The sequence below is a fragment of the Eptatretus burgeri genome, chromosome 10 (genome assembly GCF_056783735.1).
Source record: "Eptatretus burgeri isolate ZD-2024b chromosome 10, Ebu_testis_v1, whole genome shotgun sequence".
Classification (NCBI taxonomy): Eukaryota; Metazoa; Chordata; class Myxini; order Myxiniformes; family Myxinidae; genus Eptatretus; species Eptatretus burgeri.
The window spans coordinates 9,000,278-9,019,346 of record NC_140970.1 but is presented as its reverse complement, the minus strand read 5'-3'; the positions used below and the strand labels follow the sequence as shown (position 1 = coordinate 9,019,346).

General features: G+C 44.8%; 1 protein-coding gene across 1 annotated transcript in view; it reads right to left on the bottom strand.

Moving 5' to 3' along the window:
- LOC147017924 (broad substrate specificity ATP-binding cassette transporter ABCG2-like) overlaps positions 1 to 19,069 on the bottom strand; it is a 226,472-nt gene that overhangs the window by 30,462 nt on the left and 176,941 nt on the right. Inside the window, exon 12 of the mRNA XM_085897017.1 lies at positions 11,330 to 11,484. Coding sequence (XP_085753143.1) covers positions 11,330 to 11,484 — 155 coding nt within the window. The remainder of the gene's footprint in view (positions 1 to 11,329; positions 11,485 to 19,069) is intronic.

Genomic DNA, 19,069 nt, shown 5'->3' with positions numbered 1-19,069 from the left:
TTTGATAAGAGCTGAAACGGCAAAGGGCATTTCAGGAACGTGTGTGCGCAAGTGGAGTGTGGTCAAGTATTTGTCAGCAGACATATGCGTGTCTCGTGAGGTTTGGTGCAGGGCTTCGATAGGACATGAGTCATGAATCAAAATTAAGGTTGTTTTCGCGTTTGGGGCAAGCCTTGTTCAGGTGAGCTTCGTTGGGTGCACATGAGCATATGCATCAGTGGTGAAGGTGATGATATGATGTTAAAACACAAAATTGCATCCATAATATATAAATGGACATCACTGCTCATGCTGTTATATTCGCAAACAGACGATGTATCAATGTACGCTCCGCCCTTCGGATGGACGTTGATTGAATGCCCTGTCTGCGAGCATTGGGTTATGAACATTAACGATCTCATGATGTCCTTTGGAGAGAGTGGGCAAGTTATCACAAGCTTGATGTAAAGTGCGACATAGACCGGTGATCCGAGGTTGAGGTCAATCATGTGTGTTTTAATGAGTTTATTTAAAAGGAAATTTTACCGCAGTATCTCAAATTGCACTGATTCAATGTTGATGCGTTTAATGTCAGAGTTCCTTCGGCCTTGTGGAGGTGATTGTTAAAGTCAGGTCTATTGATCAACATTCAACATTTATCATAACAATGGGCCCGTGTACGTGTTAACAGTGACCCCTTCAGATGAGCTGATCTTAAATTTGAAGGTAGATGGGGAAAATGGAGTGCATTTAAATATTCCAGAGAATGAAGAGTGAAGACTGGTAAAGAGGGAATTCGATTGAGGTGAGATTTAAACAACAAAAATGCGACTTGATGCACCAACAGATGAATATAACGCCGCATATTACATTACTTGTTGCAAAAGGACACAGAGCGAAGGAGATTGGGCCGATGATCACGCGATTGAAGGGTTTGTCAAGACAATATTTTTGTCAAGTATGGGGCCGAAATTTGTATCGTGTGAAAGGGAACGAAGGGTACTTATGGGAACAGCCTCAAGTGGATTCTATAGCCATTTTTGAGCAGATAAATAAGCTACCATGTAGAGAGACAGATGTGAGTGCTGGTAACTGCCCCATTAACCCTGAAACAAATGTACATACACATTATGGGAAACAATGATTAATTTCTGTGCTACTCTAACAAAGGTTGTCAAATAATTTGACTCGCAGGTCAAACAAGCGCTGCCAGACCTGGCTGCGGAGGAACACCACAGCATCCAGCCCGGCGACTGGGTGTACATCAAGGTGTTCAAGTGGAAGAATGCACTGAAGGCATGTTGGACCGGACCCCATCAGGTATTATTGGTCCCTAACACAGCTGTCAAGTGAGAATGTAAGCAATCAAGGACTCACGCATCTCACACATCTGCAAAAGAGCAAACAGGAAGAGAATAAAGGAACCCCACAAAGGGGAAGAACGTTACTGGGGGTTCACGACATATGTTGCAGTGCTTATGATTAGCATGTGCATAATTGTGATAATATGGACAATAACAGATAGTAAGGGCATTATGAAAATGTCATGGAGAGCAGAATGTTTGGTATGTTGAGAGTTGGGGAAACAAGGAATGGGTTGTTACAGGGTACGCAGGGCAGAAAAAGGTAAACATGGGGACCAATTACACGAGAAAGGCGTGTATGGGACAAACACTTATATGACCCTTCCATATAATTATGTACCCCGTGTGACACGGGATGGAGGGGACATAGGCACTGTATGCCTGAAATGAGGCATAGTGTTAGATGAAGGGATAACTGGGACAGGATAGATGTAAGGATACGAATGAATAATCTCGTGGAATCCCAGGCATCATTAAATGGTATATTTCTGTGACCTAGCAGGGCACACAAGAAAGGAGTCTACAAAGTATCATGATTACAATCCAGAATGGAAGATCAGAGCATGGTTGCAGGGATTGTTTGGACATTGTGGAGGAACCATCCTCAGGTTCCTGTTGACAGGATTGGCTGTGTTAATTGGAATATTCATTATATTGTCCATAATCAAAGCAGCCATTATGGCTGGCTTGCGAAAGTGTGCTACAGGATGGCATCTGAAGTCAACACCCAAGAAGCCCGAAACCAAGCCCAAACATGAGATGGCACTCTTAGCTGGGGCTCGGGAAAAGGACTTTTCAATAAAAAGGGCACTTTCCCCGCACCACCCCCAACCACTATTGTACACCCCCCCCCCCCCGCTACCCTTGCTCCCTATGCCTCTAATGCCTATAATGTGTATACCTTTGTACACCAGGCACCTGCGATTAAAGATGAGGAATTTGTTTAACTGCTCGCAGCAGCTAAACTTGAGAATGATGATTTGCATATAATGTTGGAAAAGGAAGATGAAAAATGTAAGTGTGGATGTAGACCAAGATGCTGCAGATTCTGGCATAAATGGTAAAATGGAACTGGAAATGGATGTGCATCAGTTAAGTACGAGTTCAGACACAGACCTTGAGCCTGAGCAGTTTTTGAATGAAGATTTTACTGAGTGATTTGTTAATCAGAGGGTTTGGCATGTGATCCCATCTTTAGTGGGGTTGGTGGCTCTCTCTCTCTCTCTCTCTCTCTCTCTCTCTCTCTCTCTCTCTCTCTCTCTCTCTCTCTCTCTCTCTCTCTCTCTCTCTCTCTCTCTCTCTCTCTCTCTCTCTCTCGGTTAGAAGGGTGCAGGGGGAGCCCTTTGACCACCATGGGGGAACATCTGGAGATGAGAGGCTGTTGCTCGGAAGGATGGAACTCCTCCCAGGGAGTGGTCTGTCTGCACCACAAAGCTGGGTCATCTGTCTGCCTGAATTGAGAAGATGCTTGGTTGTGATTTCATAAAACATTGTTTCTTAAAGTAACAATAAGAGGGAATGTTGTGATTTGTACCTTTTTAAAAGCTTTTGTTTCTTCCCAGTAAAATCCACTCACTTGCAGTTAATTTAAAAATATTCTTCTTGCTTTGCTGTTTTTCGACAGGAACATTGTGTAGAGATAAGGAGTGTGGTTAACCTTAAATGATCCAAGGGAACATTGTGTAACTGGATCTAGGAGTATCTTCAGGTCCTCCTTATCTGCTTAATACACGGGTGTTGAAAGGACAAAAGCCAGTGAGTAAGCCAGCTGGTCCTTGGATGAAAGGAAGGGCTATTATATAATGAAATTTGTTTAAGGTAAAACCGTATATGAGGGAATGACTCAGCTTAGAGAGCAGAGCATTCTCCGAGGTTCCTCAATTATTAATTGGAGTTCTGGTTTTCTGCTCTCAGTATGGTAAAGTGATTCTCCTCCTGCTTTCAGGGGAATTCACACATAGCATTCCTCCAAGCCCGTCCTTCTGTGGACTGCAGTTAGAGCAGAGGGTGGATGGTTCTTGACAGAGGAGTCCGAAGTGAAGGCCCATTGGGCCGGTTACTTTTAGCAGCTGTACCAGGATGATCCACCAACCAACTGGTGTTCGCCTTCGTTTGTGGAAGCACAGACTGCGTTGCACCGGTTGAAATGGGGTAAAACTCCTGGGATTTGTGACATCCATGCTGAACTTCTCAAGGCTGATGGAAATGCTGTACTCGTGTCATTGCATGCAGTTCTGTGCTCTCCCTGAAACACAGGCATCATCCCAACTGACTGGAAGAGGGACCTTGTTGTCCCACTCTGGAAAGGGAAGGGTGATCTCCAAGACTGCAACAACTACCGAGGGGTGACGCTGCTGTCAGTGCCGGGCAACATCTTTGCTCGGATAATTGATAGGGTTCGCCACCATTTCCTTGAGTACCAGCATCCAGAGCAGTCAGGATTTACACCAAAGAGGTCAACGATTGACCGTATCCTTGCTCTTTAAGTCCTTACCAAACGCAGGCGAGAGTTTCAGCAGGGGCTGCTTCCAGCCTATGTCGATCTCTGCAAAACATTTGATTCAGTGAATCTGGATGCCCTCTGGAAGATTCTTGGTCTTCATGAAGCAAAAGGCTACCCCTCCCTTGCCTCAGGCTACCCCTCCCTCCCCCCCTCATGCTGCCACCAAAACTGATCGACCTGATGTCTGAACTATACTCTGGTACTGAGAATACTGTGAGATGTGATGATACCATACAAAGATCCAGGCTTTCAATGACATCTTGGATGTTGCTATCCTGTCGGTACCTGTTCGTGGTGAGTATGTTGAGGTCACGGAGAGATTCACTTGCCCTGGCAGTGATATTCATGCCTTTGCTGGCTGTGAGCCAGAGGTCAAGAGACGTCTGAGTTGGGCCTGGGGAGTCATGGATTCACTGGATCATGGGGTTTTGCGCTGTCTTGGATTTCTTGGTGTGTGGCCGTTGCACCGGTACCCATTATGTATGAGGCCGTGTATGACAGGTACCCATTAGTACCTGTGTGGCAGGCTGAAATTCCATGTCTTCAGGTCCTTGGTGCTTCCAGTCTTGCTCTCTGGATGTGAGACTTGGACTCTGACCAGGGATCTGAAATTGAGACATAATTCCTTTGGTACCAGGTCTGTTCGGAGAATTCTTGGCTATCGCTGGTTGGACTTTGTGTCCAACAAGCGGTTGCTGAGAGAGACTCAAATGAGATCTGTTACCTGCATGGTCCGTGAGCGTCAGCTGCGACTGTATGGACATGTGGCTCATTTTCCTGATGCTGATCCTGCTCACCAGATTCTCTCAGCGAGGGAGCCTTGTGAGTGGAGGAGGCCAACGGGCCGACCACGTGCCTCATGGTTGCAGCAGATTGCTCAACATCTCAAAGAGATGGGGATGGCTAGACGAAGGCCCTTAGAGTACCAGCAGAAAGTGGACACAGCGACACGCTGCTCTGGCACATGCTCCCATACCTGACCTGACCTTCACTGCTCATGCAGCAGTTAATGAAATAAAATGACTTCATTCACAAAAGAGCTGCTGCTTAATGCAGAACAACCCTGGAGACATCACAAAGTTCAATTGCCCATAAAATAAACATTGCAGAAATCCGCCATTTTTCCTGCTGGTCTGTGCATGTGTCATGAGGTACATTGGTTAGGGATCCGTGCAAACATTATAACTTATTTCTTTCAAACGGCCGTTTTTTACCTGATTTGCTTTGATTCCGTGTAGATTTCCTCGACAGTTGAGTCTATAGAGTATACCTCCGAAAATATAGACAGATTTGACAGACGCTATGGATGGCAGTCTGGGGGACAGGGTGTGAGGTAGAGCAGTGATGCATTTTTTTCATATCGCTCAATGAAGCTCATTAATTTTGGCATGTTCCTAAATTTTTTGTTCACTTGATATATTTCTCCAAGTGGAAGAAAAAGATCAGTTTCTGGCTTTGGAAATTTCACATTTTCTTGATATTATATGGAGAAGGAGGGACAGCTTGCTGCCAACCCGAACAGCTTGCTTAAAGTAAATAGATATATTGGCTTAGTTGTCAGACCCGTTATTTCTTTAAATTATCAGATTTCACAACAGATTTCGACACTTATTTAGTCTGGATGATATCCGATCCTCAAAACCGAAAAAAATATTTTGATGATATACGTTAATTCGTTCATGAGAGTCGATCGCTGAAAATCTTATCTCTTCTTCTTCTTTTGGCTGCTCCCGTTAGGGGTCGCCACAGCGGATCATCTGTTATGATCCGCATAGTGATTTGGCATAGGTTTTACACCGGATGCCCTTCATGACACAACCCTGGTCGCCTCTTACGACACAGGGATATACGACGCCTCTTACGACACATGCTTTTGTAAGCACGTTGAAAATCTTATCTAATGCATGAAATCGCTCCAAGCTCCTAATTTGAAAACTATAGTGCTTACAAAAGTGATTTATACAGCGATTCATAGCTATGAGGAACAGACATTCGATAGTTTGAGTGAGGAAAGTGAAAAAAACTATATAATTGAGAAATCATTGTGGCCTGTTCACAGTCAAAGTATAGTTGAGCAGGCCAAAAAAACATGGCGGCTTCAGACCCCAGTAAGGTTACCCAGGAAAAGCCTTAAGACCCCCAAAGAGCAAGGTGGCTGACAATCACTTGATGCAGGGTATAATGAAATAACACCATTATCTTCAAAATGGGTGTTTGAATTAACCCAAATGCCCAATTTTCAGTCATGCACTACCTTGGACATTTCTTAGTATGCATGAACGTTTCAGGCTGCTAGGTTTCATGGTTTTGGAGTTGCGGATGAGACACACACTGACGCACACATACTGACATTTATTAGTATAGATATATACTAGCAAATACAACCCATCACTTCACTGATGGAGGTAATAAGGGGGGGTGGGGGGAAAGGAGGGAGGGGAGGGAGAGAGAGACAGAGGAAGAGAGGAGAGAGGGAGGAGAGAGAGGAGGCAGGAGAAGTGAGGGAAAGCTAGGAAGGAGAGAAGAGTGAGGAAGGAAGGAATGTATGGGGTGGTGGGGACTGTATGCAGTTAAGCTGACAGCATTAGTTTTCATTTTTAAATGCTACCGCCCAGCTTTAGACAGAACATGGTGGTTAGAAAGAACACACCACTTTTGGGCACGTTTTATCACCCCAGTAATTCCCTGGTATGCTGCCTTCTCATTCCCTCCCCGAAAATGGTTTTCCCCTTCCCTCCCCTCAAACTGCTTTCCCATGTCATTCCCTCACACTGCCTTCCCTTTCCTTCACACTACTTTCCCATTCCCTTCCCATGACCTCTCCTCACACTTCCTTCCCACTCCCTCTTATCACACTGCCTCCCCATTCCCCTCCACTCATGCTGCCTTCCCATTCCCTCTCCTCATGCTGCCTTCCCATTCCCTCCATTTGTGCTGCTTTCCCATTCCCTCCCCTCGTGTTGCCTTCCCATTCCCTCCCCTTGTACTGCCTTCGAATTCCCTATGCTCATGCTGCCTTCCCATTCCCTCCCCTCATGCTGCCTTCCCATTCCCTCCATTTGTGCTGCTTTCCCATTCCCTCCCCTCGTGTTGCCTTCCCATTCCCTCCCCTTGTACTGCCTTCGAATTCCCTATGCTCATGCTGCCTTCCCATTCCCTCCCCTCATGCTGCCTTCCCATTCCACCTTCCCATTCCCTCCCCTCATGCTGCCTTCCCATTCCTTTCCCTCATGCTGCCCTCCCATTCCCTCCCTTCACGCTGCCCTCCCATTCCCTCTCCTCATGCTGCCTTCCCATTCCCTCCACTCATGCTGCCTTCCCATTCCCTCCCTTTGCACTGCCTTCCCATTCTCTCCCCCCATGCTGCCTTCCCATTCCCTCTCATCGTGCTGCCTTCCCATTTCCTCCCCTCATGCTGCCTTCCCATATCCTCCCTTCACGCTTCCCTCCATATCCTTCCATCATGCTGCCCTCCCACATCTTCCACTCGTGCCGCCTTCCCATTCCCTCCCCTCATGCTGCCTTCCCATTCCCTCCCCTCACACTGCCTTCCCATTCCCTCCCGTACTGTGCCTTGTCATTCCCTACCCTCATGCTGCCCTCCCGTATCCTCCCCTTGTGCTGCCCTTCCACATCCTCCCCTCACACTGCCCTCCATAGCCTCTCATCGTGCTGCCCTCCCATATCCTCCCCTTATGCTGCCTTCTTATTCCCTCCCTTCACGCTGCCTTCCCATTCCCTCCCCTCACGCTGCCTCCTCCTCCCCTCCTCAGGCTACCCCTCCCTTCCCCCTCATGCTGCACCTCTCAACAATGTATATAAGCACCTTTAAAACTGATGAGGACTGCAACCCTCCTTCTCAAACCCCTGGAGAAGTCACCAGAGAGAATTCAATGGGAGTTGTTGCCATTCCTGGTATAAAGCCTGAAAGCTCCAACTGTACCAGAGTCTGCACAGGAGTATCCATTTTCTTAATTCTAGGCCCTAGAATGTCCCAAATGTATTATTGGATGAAAGTCAAGACATCTTACCAGCCAGGGCAAGGATGTGATGGAATTATTTAACAAGAAGTCAATAACTCCAAGAGAATGATAGGATCTGGAATTGCCATCTATGAATACAGGTCCCATGAGAAGTAGGTGGTTGTCAAAATGTGGAACAACAACATGATGCAAAATGTTCCAATGGTACTTTTTTGCCTGTCAGGTTATCCTGTACAGTGACAAGGTCAAGTTTACAAACATGACAGGCAGCCTCATATCATAACGGATCCACCACCAAAGGGGATGGACTCTTCATAGTGATTGGGTGTATAAGTTGTCAGATTGCTGCTGAACCCAATTTCTCCGTTGAGTCCCATTCAGGAGAAATCAGCTGTCACCATACCAATAGATCTCTGAGGATTTGAGATGCCAGTGTTCATGTGCCAAGTACCATGACAAGTGAGCTGCTGTGTGTTCTGGGATGAGAAGAGGGTGTCTTATTGGAATACTGGTTTTGTAACCCGGTTCCGGACAGTTCTCATGGAAATTCTCTGAGCGAGATTGCATTCATGCCACAACACTGATTTTGGCAAAAGAAATACATCTGACAAGCCTGCTCAGAGCTGTATCTTCTCTGTCAAAGTTCAATGATAGTCCTCCAGATGGAGGTCTGGCTTTAACATCATAGGTTTGTTGATGCTTGTGGATCAATCTGCTGATAAGTCTGATGGAAGCAAAGTTGATGTCTGATTCCATTGTAGGACATCCCAACATTGTTCATCCTAATAAGTTGCCATCTTTGGGCTTCACTTGAGTCTTCTGTGGACCAGAATAATGCAGTCCACCAACAGAAATACACAATGATTGTCACTTCTCCAAATATTGACCAGGTGAAAATGTGTTTTCAAGTTGATATCCTACATCACTGTACATGCTGTATGTGCAGAATTGCCTTGGCTTAGTGATGAATGGGAAATCCAACCTTGCATGAAGGGTGCTTTCATTTGTTTGAAGCTAAATTTGAATTTGATTCAATATATTCTTCACAAACAGCACTACTTTGTAGGGGCGATTAACTTTTTTTCAAGTTTATATTCAGGTAGTGGACAGAAAAATGGAAACATCTGGGTAAATGAGGGACACCAAGTATATTGAAAACAACGGCTTTCATGTTGGTGCGGCCCATGTGTTAATTAAGCAAATAACATCCCAGCACGCTTAGGGTCATGTATAAAAATGCTGCACAGGCCTGTTTGCTTATAATAATGGCTAGCATGGATGCAAGAGGAGATCTCATTGACTTTGAAAGAGTGGTGATTGTTGGGCGTGTTTGGCAGGAGCTTCAGTGACAAAGACAGATCAACTTGCTGATGTTTCATGAGCAATGTCGGCATGGTGATGTCTGCATGTAACTCTGAGGGAGGGAAAGACATCATCAGTCAAGGACAGCAGTGGGCAGAAGCACATACTCTAGGATCGTGATAGCCATGCATTAATTTGAAGTGCACGGCAAAGCAGGTGAGCAACTGCAGATCAAGTGATTAATGATCCCCTGTGGTTTGATGAGCATGATGAGCACGTGCCTCCCAATGGTTTGATGGGCATGACAATGATGTTATCCATATGTCATGACTTTCTCAGTTATCAGATCTGAACCCAATAAAGCATTTATGGGATATTCCAGAATGATGCCTGAGACAGCGTTTTCCATCTCCATCAAACAGGTGTGAGTTGATTGACTTTCTCGTGGAAAAATAGTGCCATATCCCTCCTGCAGAATTCCAGACGCTGGTGGACTCTATGCCACAGTGCATACAGGCCGTACTGGCTGCACGTTGTTGCCCAATGCCCGACAAAGTGACTTTACATTGGTGTTTCCATTCTTTTTGTCCACTACCTGGATCAACTTCATACACTCAAAGAGTATCTTTGCAGGCAGGAGAATTGATTTTTCCAAAACAATGTGATTCTCATTATGGTCACCTGGGGTGTGTTCCATTAGGCAGCAGATTGATATTGCTTGCCAAGCAAGCGGTTCCATATCAACCATTTTGCAAGTCACTTGGCAAGTGGAGCAAGCGATCAAGGGCTGAATGTGTTCCGTAAGGAAGCGGCTTGCTATCACTTTCCAAGCCAGTCATTCCAAATCAACCACTTCGAAAGCTTATCACCTTGCTGCTTGCCAAACGGGGCAAGTATTAAGAGAGGTGCTTCGTTATATTCGCAAAAATGACCACCGTAGTTGGATTCAAAACGATACTACAACCCATGAAATGTTCACAGACATACCCCTGCTAACGTAATCAATTTGTTTGCAGAAGTTGTCACCAGGATAGCGTAAAACTGAAAACGACTGCCCATACAGAATTTGTTCGAGTTCCACGATAGCATTGTTTACATTCAAGACCGCCATGTTGTTAAGTGGCACCGAGCACTCCGTTCTGTTGAAGTGCTTGCTTGAGCACTTCAAATCAAGTAAGCCACTTGGCAAGCGGTGAGCAAACAGCTTGCGAACAGAACAAACCCCTGGGTCTCATGGTCTGTTGCAGCCATGTGTTGCTGTGCCCTTTTAAAATGGCATTTAAGATCTGAGTACACATGGCCTGTCAGTCTTTGATGAAGATCACTTTATGGACCTTCTGAGCCTTTCTTTTTTTGGACAAAAACCTTAAGTTGCTTGGGCATTTGCGTTTTCTGCTGGCCATTTCTTGCACTTTTTGTAAACACCATATATGCACATTGTAAAGGGGTAGCCTGAAAGTTGCTTTACCCCTGCAAAATTTCTCACATCTCACTCCCTCCCCCGCTGTGGTATGAAAAACACTGAATCACTGATGCAGGAATCAGTTGTCAGTTAGACGGTATGGTGGACACAAGTTGTTCCAATGCCGAAGAGCATGGAATGTCAAACACAGGCCAAACAATTGCTCAAGTGCAAACAATTTTCTTCGAATGCTTTGTAAAACCTTCTCCACAAAAGCTCCTCTGCCGTGATCACCACATAGTCCAGATCCGTCGATTCCAGACAACTCTTTGTGGGACTTCATCAAAAAGAAAGTGTCGACAAATCGGTATGGGATGATTGAAGAATTGTGTGCTGCAGTCGTGGCCCCTTTTGCACGAGACTCCACAAATGCGACACAAGATGTCGAAGAGGACTTGACGACAAATTCAGTGGTGCAAAGAGAATGGTGAAGTGCATGCAGATACAATGACATATAAATTATTGTAAGTACTGCACAATAAAACCTGTATATTAAAGGAGTTTAAGAATAAATGGTGTACTGGGGAGGGGTAAAGTAACTTTCAAGCTGCCCTGTACATATAAATTTCAAATAAATTGTTTATGCCCATTTCTATTTGATAAAAATTCAAAGTAAAGGCATAAGGATCACTTGCCGATATTACAAGCAATTATTGAAACTGTCAGTTTTACTTGCACGTTGGGGTGTGTGAGGTGAGGGATAAACAAAAGAGCTGTATGCTTCAAATATACATACAATCATGAATACGAAGGAGATTGTGATGAGGATCTGGGCTGCAGCTGCATTGCTCGATCCTGCACTGATGGCCAAAGCCATTGAAGTTGTTGCATAAGCAACCATAATGATGGTGATGAGATATATGAAGAAGTTGCTCAATTTTGGCTGAAACCCTTCACAACACAAATAGATTGAATTACTTCATTGCACAATTCTCAACATAATACGAAGAAAGCACCTCAAAATGCAAAGCCTGGCCACATATGCTTTGTACTCAAACTAAACTTGATGAAAAGAACAGCTTTAAAAAAAATGTAAAATTCATTAAGTCACACTCTCCATATTCTCATTATTAGGGTTTGTTGAAACTTTGATGAGAAAAACTCAAATGGTCAAGATAGAAACACGAAGAGATGACAAACCCCAGCCATCTCACGCTGTGCAGTGGACAGGCTAATAAGGCCGATTTGGTCTTCCTGTGACTTTGCCCTTTGGCATTTTCACAAGTATAATGAGTTTTCTCGACAGTTTATTGATTTCTGATTGTGGCCAGTTTTTTCCCCCAGCTGTACTGGAATACAGGTATTGTGAGTTGGTTTATGGCTTAGATTTTCTTCCTTGGAGAAATGTGGATCCATAATGGAGGTGGTATACTTTGAAACCTAGTAGGTCTCCATTCCATCTCCAGAAACCTGCCCATGTGTGAAGACAGCAGCTAACGGCAGCAATTTACACACACACGCACACACGTTGTGGTGGTTAGGATTATACATGTTTAAAGAAGAAGGTGCTTCAAACCAAATTTAAATGAGATATACTCTGCTAATTTTAGTAATAAGCAGGAGCAGACCCAGTCTCAGATGGTTTCAGCCGCTTCACAGCAGGCTTCCTCAGGCCAATAGACCCCGAGCCTCGGCAGGTGTCTGGTTTTTATTCTGATACGACCGCTCACTTCCGCTCATGTACTGGTGCTCAAGGTCAAATGGAGGAGTGCTTTATTTATTTTGCAAACCTCAAGCAAAATAAATGTCAAATCACATCATCGATGGGCTGCTCTGCTCATTTTTGTTTTTACTTGCACGTGATATGGTGATGCATGTGTGTGCACTTGTTGTTTTTGTGTTTCGTAGGCATGAACATGACTGGTTCCATGTCCGGGTTGGACGTGATGAGGTGTGGGTTGTGTGATTGTTGAGGTTATCATTGGGTATTGTATACATGCGGAAGTGGTGTTTGAGATAGAGTGTTGTTTGTTGCTCACCTTAATCCAGCTGTTTGCACCATCCAGTTTTCACTATTTGCAGCAGAGGTGTGTATTGTGTGTATATGTCCACAGTCTCCCGAGTTAGATCACCCTCTCGGTGCTTCACTTGCCATGCTTCCAGTATCAGCCTGTGTCATTTGTTGGATGTCGTATATAGGACACGGGTCCCATCAAAGACAAATTTGTGGCCAGATTGCAGGTAATGACATGTTGTAGCTGACCGTGTCATCTTTCAAGCCTGATTGCTCGATCATGTTCATCCAGTTTTTGCTTTAAATTTCTTCAATTGGGTGAACCATTCAAAGGATTGGAAAGTGGCTTGTCAGAACAGCCAACTACCACTTGAGGATGTTGCTCGCCTGCTGGAGATGTCTCTGAATAGCATGACCGTCATCTCTGACGGCGCACACTTTCGACAAATATTTGGCACAGCTATGGATTCACCAGTCTCTGCTGTTATGACTAATTTGGTGATGGAAGAACCCCTTCTGGAGCAAATTGGGTGGGTATTGCCCAGCATTAACTTCACAATTGAAATCGAAAAAGAAACCAAATTTGGCCTATTTGGATGTGGAGGTTCACCGTAAGCCTGACGATTTCTTTAAGACTTCAGCTTTCAGGAAACCAACCCACATAAGCAGATTACTGGATTTTAACTCCTGCAACCTAATCTCCCACAAACACAGTGTAGCACGGACCTTGGCCGTTTGTGCATGGACTGTGTCATCTTCCAAAGCTGATGCAATTAAAGAAATCACATTAGTTTGAGGAGTCCTGCTCAAAAATGGGACAGCAAAGGGATAATCCACAGCTTCAAAGAACCAAAACGGACAGAACGAAAGGAGCCAGACACACTTGGGCACTGTGTACTGCCATAAAAATTGGGCCTTTCGGAAAGGATTGGCAGGAGAGTATGCAGTCCAAAGATTGGTGTAGCCTACAAGCCTCCACAGACCATCTGTAATGTCATTTCAAAACTAAAGGACACCATATCAACTGGTGATAAATCCAGAGTAGTTTACCATTCGTCATGCAGAGACCGGAACTAATTCTACATTGGAGAAACTGGAAGAAATTTAAACCAAAGACTGGATGAATATGATAGAGGAATCAGGTTTGGAAAGATGACATATTCAGCTACAGCACGTCATTGCCATTAATCCGGCCACAAATTTAACTTTGATGGGACCCGTGCCCTGGACACAGCGTCCAACATACAACACAGGTTGATATCGGAAGCATAGCATGTGAAGTGCCGAGAGAGTGGTCTTACTGGGGAGACTGGACATACCGACACAAAACACACCTCTGATGTAAAGGGCGAAAAAAGGATAGTGCAGGCAGCTGGATAAGGTGAGCAACAAACAACAACACTATCTCAAACAACACCTCCACGTATGTACAACACCAATGAGAACCCCAAAATCACACAACCCACACCTCTTAAAGTTCAACCCGGACATGGTAAAAGCCATGTTCGTGCACAGAAAACATAAAAACAACAAGCACACACACATGCTCACCCATACACATACAACACCAGAACACCTCAGGTCAAACATGAGAGCATGCGCTGGAGCAGCGCGTCACTGCATCCAGTTTCCGCCAGGACTCAAGGGGCTCTGTTTGGCCATCCCCCAGCAGATGCCTCGCTAATCCCCATCATCTCGAGATGCCGATCAACGTGCTGCAGCCACGAGGAACATGGTTGGCCCACCGGCCTCCTCATCATGAGGCTTCCTTGCTGAGAGAATCCGGTGAGCAGGATCAGCACCAGGAAAATGAGCCACATGTCCATACAGCAAGCAGAAGCTGATGCTCACGGATCATGCAGGTAACAAATCTCATTTGAGTCTCTCTCAGCAACCGCTCGTTGGAGACAAAGTCCGATCAGCGAAAGCCAAGGATTCTCTGACGAAACCTGGTTCCAGAGGAATAAAGTCTCCATCTCAGATCCCCGGTCAGAGTTCAAGTCTCACATCTATAGAGCAAGACTGGAAGCACCAATGATCTGAAGACTCAGACTTTCATCCTCCTGCACAGGTATAGACAGTGCCACACCCCAGAGTCCAGTAATATTCATGTCTCTGCTGGCTGTGAGCCAGAGTTCAATAAATGTCTGGGTCAGGCCTGGGGAATCTCTCTGTGACCTCAACATCCTCACCACAAACAGGCACAGAGAAGACAGCAGCATCCAAGATGTCATTGAAAGCCTGGATCTTTGTTTGCCCAAGGAAACCCATAATCCCAGGGCTCTAACTCCTCATTAAACACCTCGAGGGCACCAAAAAGGATATCCAGAGTCTCCGCAAAGATGACTGCATCATCTGCAAAATCAAGGTCAGAGATTTTAACATTCCCAAACGATGCACCATAGCTTGATATCTCCAACATCCTCCCCAGAATCCAATCCATATAAGCACTGAAAAGTGTGGGGGCCGGTACACACCCATGACAAATTGCAGTAACAACTGGAAATAAGTTAGAGATGGTATCACCAAATCTGACAGCACTCTCAATACCAGAGTATAGATCAGATTGATCAGTTTTGGTGGCACTCCACGAAGACCAAGAATTCTCCAGAGGGCATCCCAATTCACTGAATCAAATGCTTTACAGAGATCAACATAGGCTGCAAGCAGCCCCTGCCGAAACTCTCGTCTGCATTCGGTAAAGACCCAAAAGGTAAGGATATGGTGAATCATTGACCCAATTGGTGTAAAGCCTGACTGCTCTGTGCAGTGGTGCTCAAGCAGATAGTGGTGAACCCTATCAAGAATTATCTGAGCAAAGACCTCGCCCAGCAATGAGAGCAGCGTTACCCCTCAATACTTGTTGCAGTCCTGGCGATCACCCCTACCTTTCCAGAGAGGAACAACAAGGCCCCTCTTCCAGTCAGTTGGGATGAATACCTGTGTTCCTGGCAGAGCACAGAACTGCGTGCAACTACATGGGTACAGCAATTCTACCAGCCTTGAGAAATTCAGCATGGATGCCACAGATCCCAGGAGCTTTAACCCATTTCAACCAGTTCACCGCAGCCTGTGTTTCCACAAACGAAGGTGGATCACAGTTGATTGGAGGGTCAGCAATTGTGATAGTAACACTGCTGACATGCAACCCAACAGCTGGTGAATCAGCCTGGTACAGCCACTCAAAGTAACGGGCCCAGCAGGCCTTCACTTTGGAATCTTCTGTAAAGAGCTCACCCCCTCTGCTCTAACTGCAGTACACCAAAGGATGGGCTTGGAGGAATGCAATGTGTGAATTCCCCTGAAAGTAGGATGAGGATCACTTGACCACAGATGATGCTCTGCCCACTCACAGATTCCTCACACATAGGCCACCTTGTCCACCCTCAGCACACGTACAGTTTTATGCCTCAACTCCCTGAACAGCTCAGCTCTTCCATTAAGCCTCACCCTGCGACTTTGGTCAATGGTATCCAGTATCCCTTGAAAGACAAAATTCTTCTTTACCCGACAGTGAGTTCCAAGACATCCACCAGCAACATCGAAATGGTGGTCTTGAAGGCACTCCACAACTCAACAGGATTCCCCAAAGCACCCAGAACCTCAAATCCCCAATCAGCCTGTTTGCAAATTCCTCAACCACCCTCTCATCCTTGAGCTTGCCAACATCCAGCCTTGTCTGAGATGGTACCATTCTCCTGGATTTAAGCTGCAACTTCAGAGTTGTTCCCACAAGCCTGTGGTCAGTATTGAGGAACTGAGCACTCTGGTAGACCCTGCAGTTTTCCATCATCCACCAGTGAGCATCAATGAGCACAAGGTCAATCTCCTTTGCCACACCATGAGCGTTGGAATTCCAAGTCCAGCGATGAGCCTGTAGGTGTTGAAACCATGAACCAGCTGCCCTCAATCCATGACTTCTTACAAAGGCAAGTTCCAGACGTTCACAGTTCCAGACGCATGGGGAGCAACAAATGTTGGTCCCCCAAAGACCAAGATGCATTGAAATACCCCAAGGCTCGAAGAGTATCTCACCTGGGGCGCTGATCAACCACAGATGCGAGCATGGCATAGAATATGTCCTTCAAAGTGAGATCACTTGCCTCAGTCGGAGCACATACAGAGACCAGGGAAATGACACCCATGGAGTGACGAATCCTTCGTTGACCGATGTTACCTCATTTATCATTGGAGTCAGCTTATTGGACACAGCTACAGCAATCCTTGGGCATAGTAACCATCATGGCGACAAGACCATTAGTTGATGCAAAGTTGATGATAAATGGGGTTTCTGGGACGCCCATTCAAATGAATGGGGGAAAAGGGAAAAACTTTCTGACCCAAGCCCCAAACGCTCAAAATGGGAGACTCATTTCCTCCCCCTCCCATACAAGCAAATGTAAAATTGAGACTGAAAGATTGAGACTTACTGATGAAAGTGCTTCTTCCCTTTCATATTTTCATTACACTGAAAGTGCGAACCAAGGAATATTTGTCCATGTTATACTTTAGGGAATAACTTAATTTTCTTACAACATTCATTTCCATTCAGTATATTCTCAAAGAATAACTTGGAACTTGGTTCTTGTTTTAAGTGTCTTTGTTGAGCAGAAATGAAATGATAAACTTCTCTTAATGCTCTTATTTGACCACCTCCTGAGCCACTTATCAATTTGAGATTGTAGTAAATTGTTTTTCCATTGTTCAATTGATAACCATCAAAGTTTTCAGTCCATTCAAGGATATATATATATATATATATATATATATATATATATATATATATATATATATATATATATATATATATATATATATATATTTTACATCCTCCAACTTATTTGTAATTTAATTTATCCACTTATTTGTTTTATCTACTTTGACCCCAGTGATTTCTTCAATAAGACTTATTTGATATTTCTCACATCTGTTATGTTTCCCATTTAAATACCAAGGCTGATTACATCTCCACTCTTTGGTTTGGTTTTTGCTTTGTTCTATCATTTCTAAATCAGTAAAAACGACGGTGGAAACCCGTTAAAATTCCCAACCCAATATCTTAACACTTATACCTATAACCATAAGGGAGACGATCGATTCCATTCTCTAAAATATATCTTTTATCATCAAAAGCTCCTCATGCTTTCTTATTTATCTCTTCTGTATATAATTGATATTTATAACTTCTTATTTTATTCATTTTTCTGTACTCTTCCTTCTTGAAGGTTAAACAGTTGTAATAATGTTTAAAGTTTATTGTTTCCTTGGTTATATTTTTCTTTATTCCCATGAGCTTCTTATCACACCTTTCAATGTTATTATTATCAATATATGTAAAAACATAAGACTTTGATCTCAATTATATAAATTCACTCATGACCTTCCCACCCAATTCATCTTTAAACTTACCAATAACCTTTTTATTCATTGATGAAAACAACACATCAGCTGACTTATAATTACTTGTGTCATATATATATATATATATATATATATATATATATATATATATATATATATATATATATATATATATATATATATATATATATATATATATATTGTTGTGGTTGACGAAATTCGCAAACCACCATTCAGGTCCCGTAGGTGAGATATCTCTGTAAGTATATGTGTAGTTAGCCCAAACCCGTTGTTTAGCGGGAATAAATGTCATTCATTCGGGCTGCGACCCTTTTAGATAGCCGTTTTTCTTTTACTATCTTTATTTTGGACCAACCGCCATTACTACCACCACAACCACCACCAACCGCATCTCGACAACCACAGCCACCTTCTCCACAACCGCTTTCACACACCAACCACCAACCGCAACGCCGCTTCACAACAACAGCAACGCCAACAGCTACGACCTTTACTGTCACAACTCGCCCTCGCAACCATCGCATCACCGCCATTCCCGCGCCGCTTGTGGGCACCGATACTGGACTCGTACAGGGCGCGCACCGAGCAGCGGGTGCAAAAACACCAGCCTTTCCGAGAAATCGGATCAAGAATGATTCACGCCCACTTCTGTTCCGTCCTATCAGCGAGCGTGGGGCGATTTGGCCCCGCCTCCAGGCGCGTCGGAGTATAATCGCTATATGCAGATTCGCGGATCAAGAATGATTCACGCCCACTTTTCCTCTGTCCAATGGGGAGCGTGGCTCCGCCCGCGAGCCATTCCTGATCCAAAAATCTGCATATGATTTCTCCTGTCGCACTATAAAGTGCCGAGCGCGGAGCGAATCGAGGCAGTTGAAAAGAGTTGAAGAGTCGAGCAGTTGGGAAGAGTTGAAGAGTTGAGAAGAGGAAAGAGTTGGAGAGTTGTGGCGGCGGCGAAATCAGTCGAGAGAGTCAGTCGGGGTCCGGAGAGGCTGTAGAAGCCAAGAATCTTTGTGGAGGTCGGCGCTCGTGTCAGAGTCGGGGAGCTGCGGAGAGGGGAGGCCGGTAATGCGGTCGAGGTCGCAGTGGCGTCGCTTGTCGCGGGACCCAAGCCAGCAAGATATCCTCACCCCCCCGAGC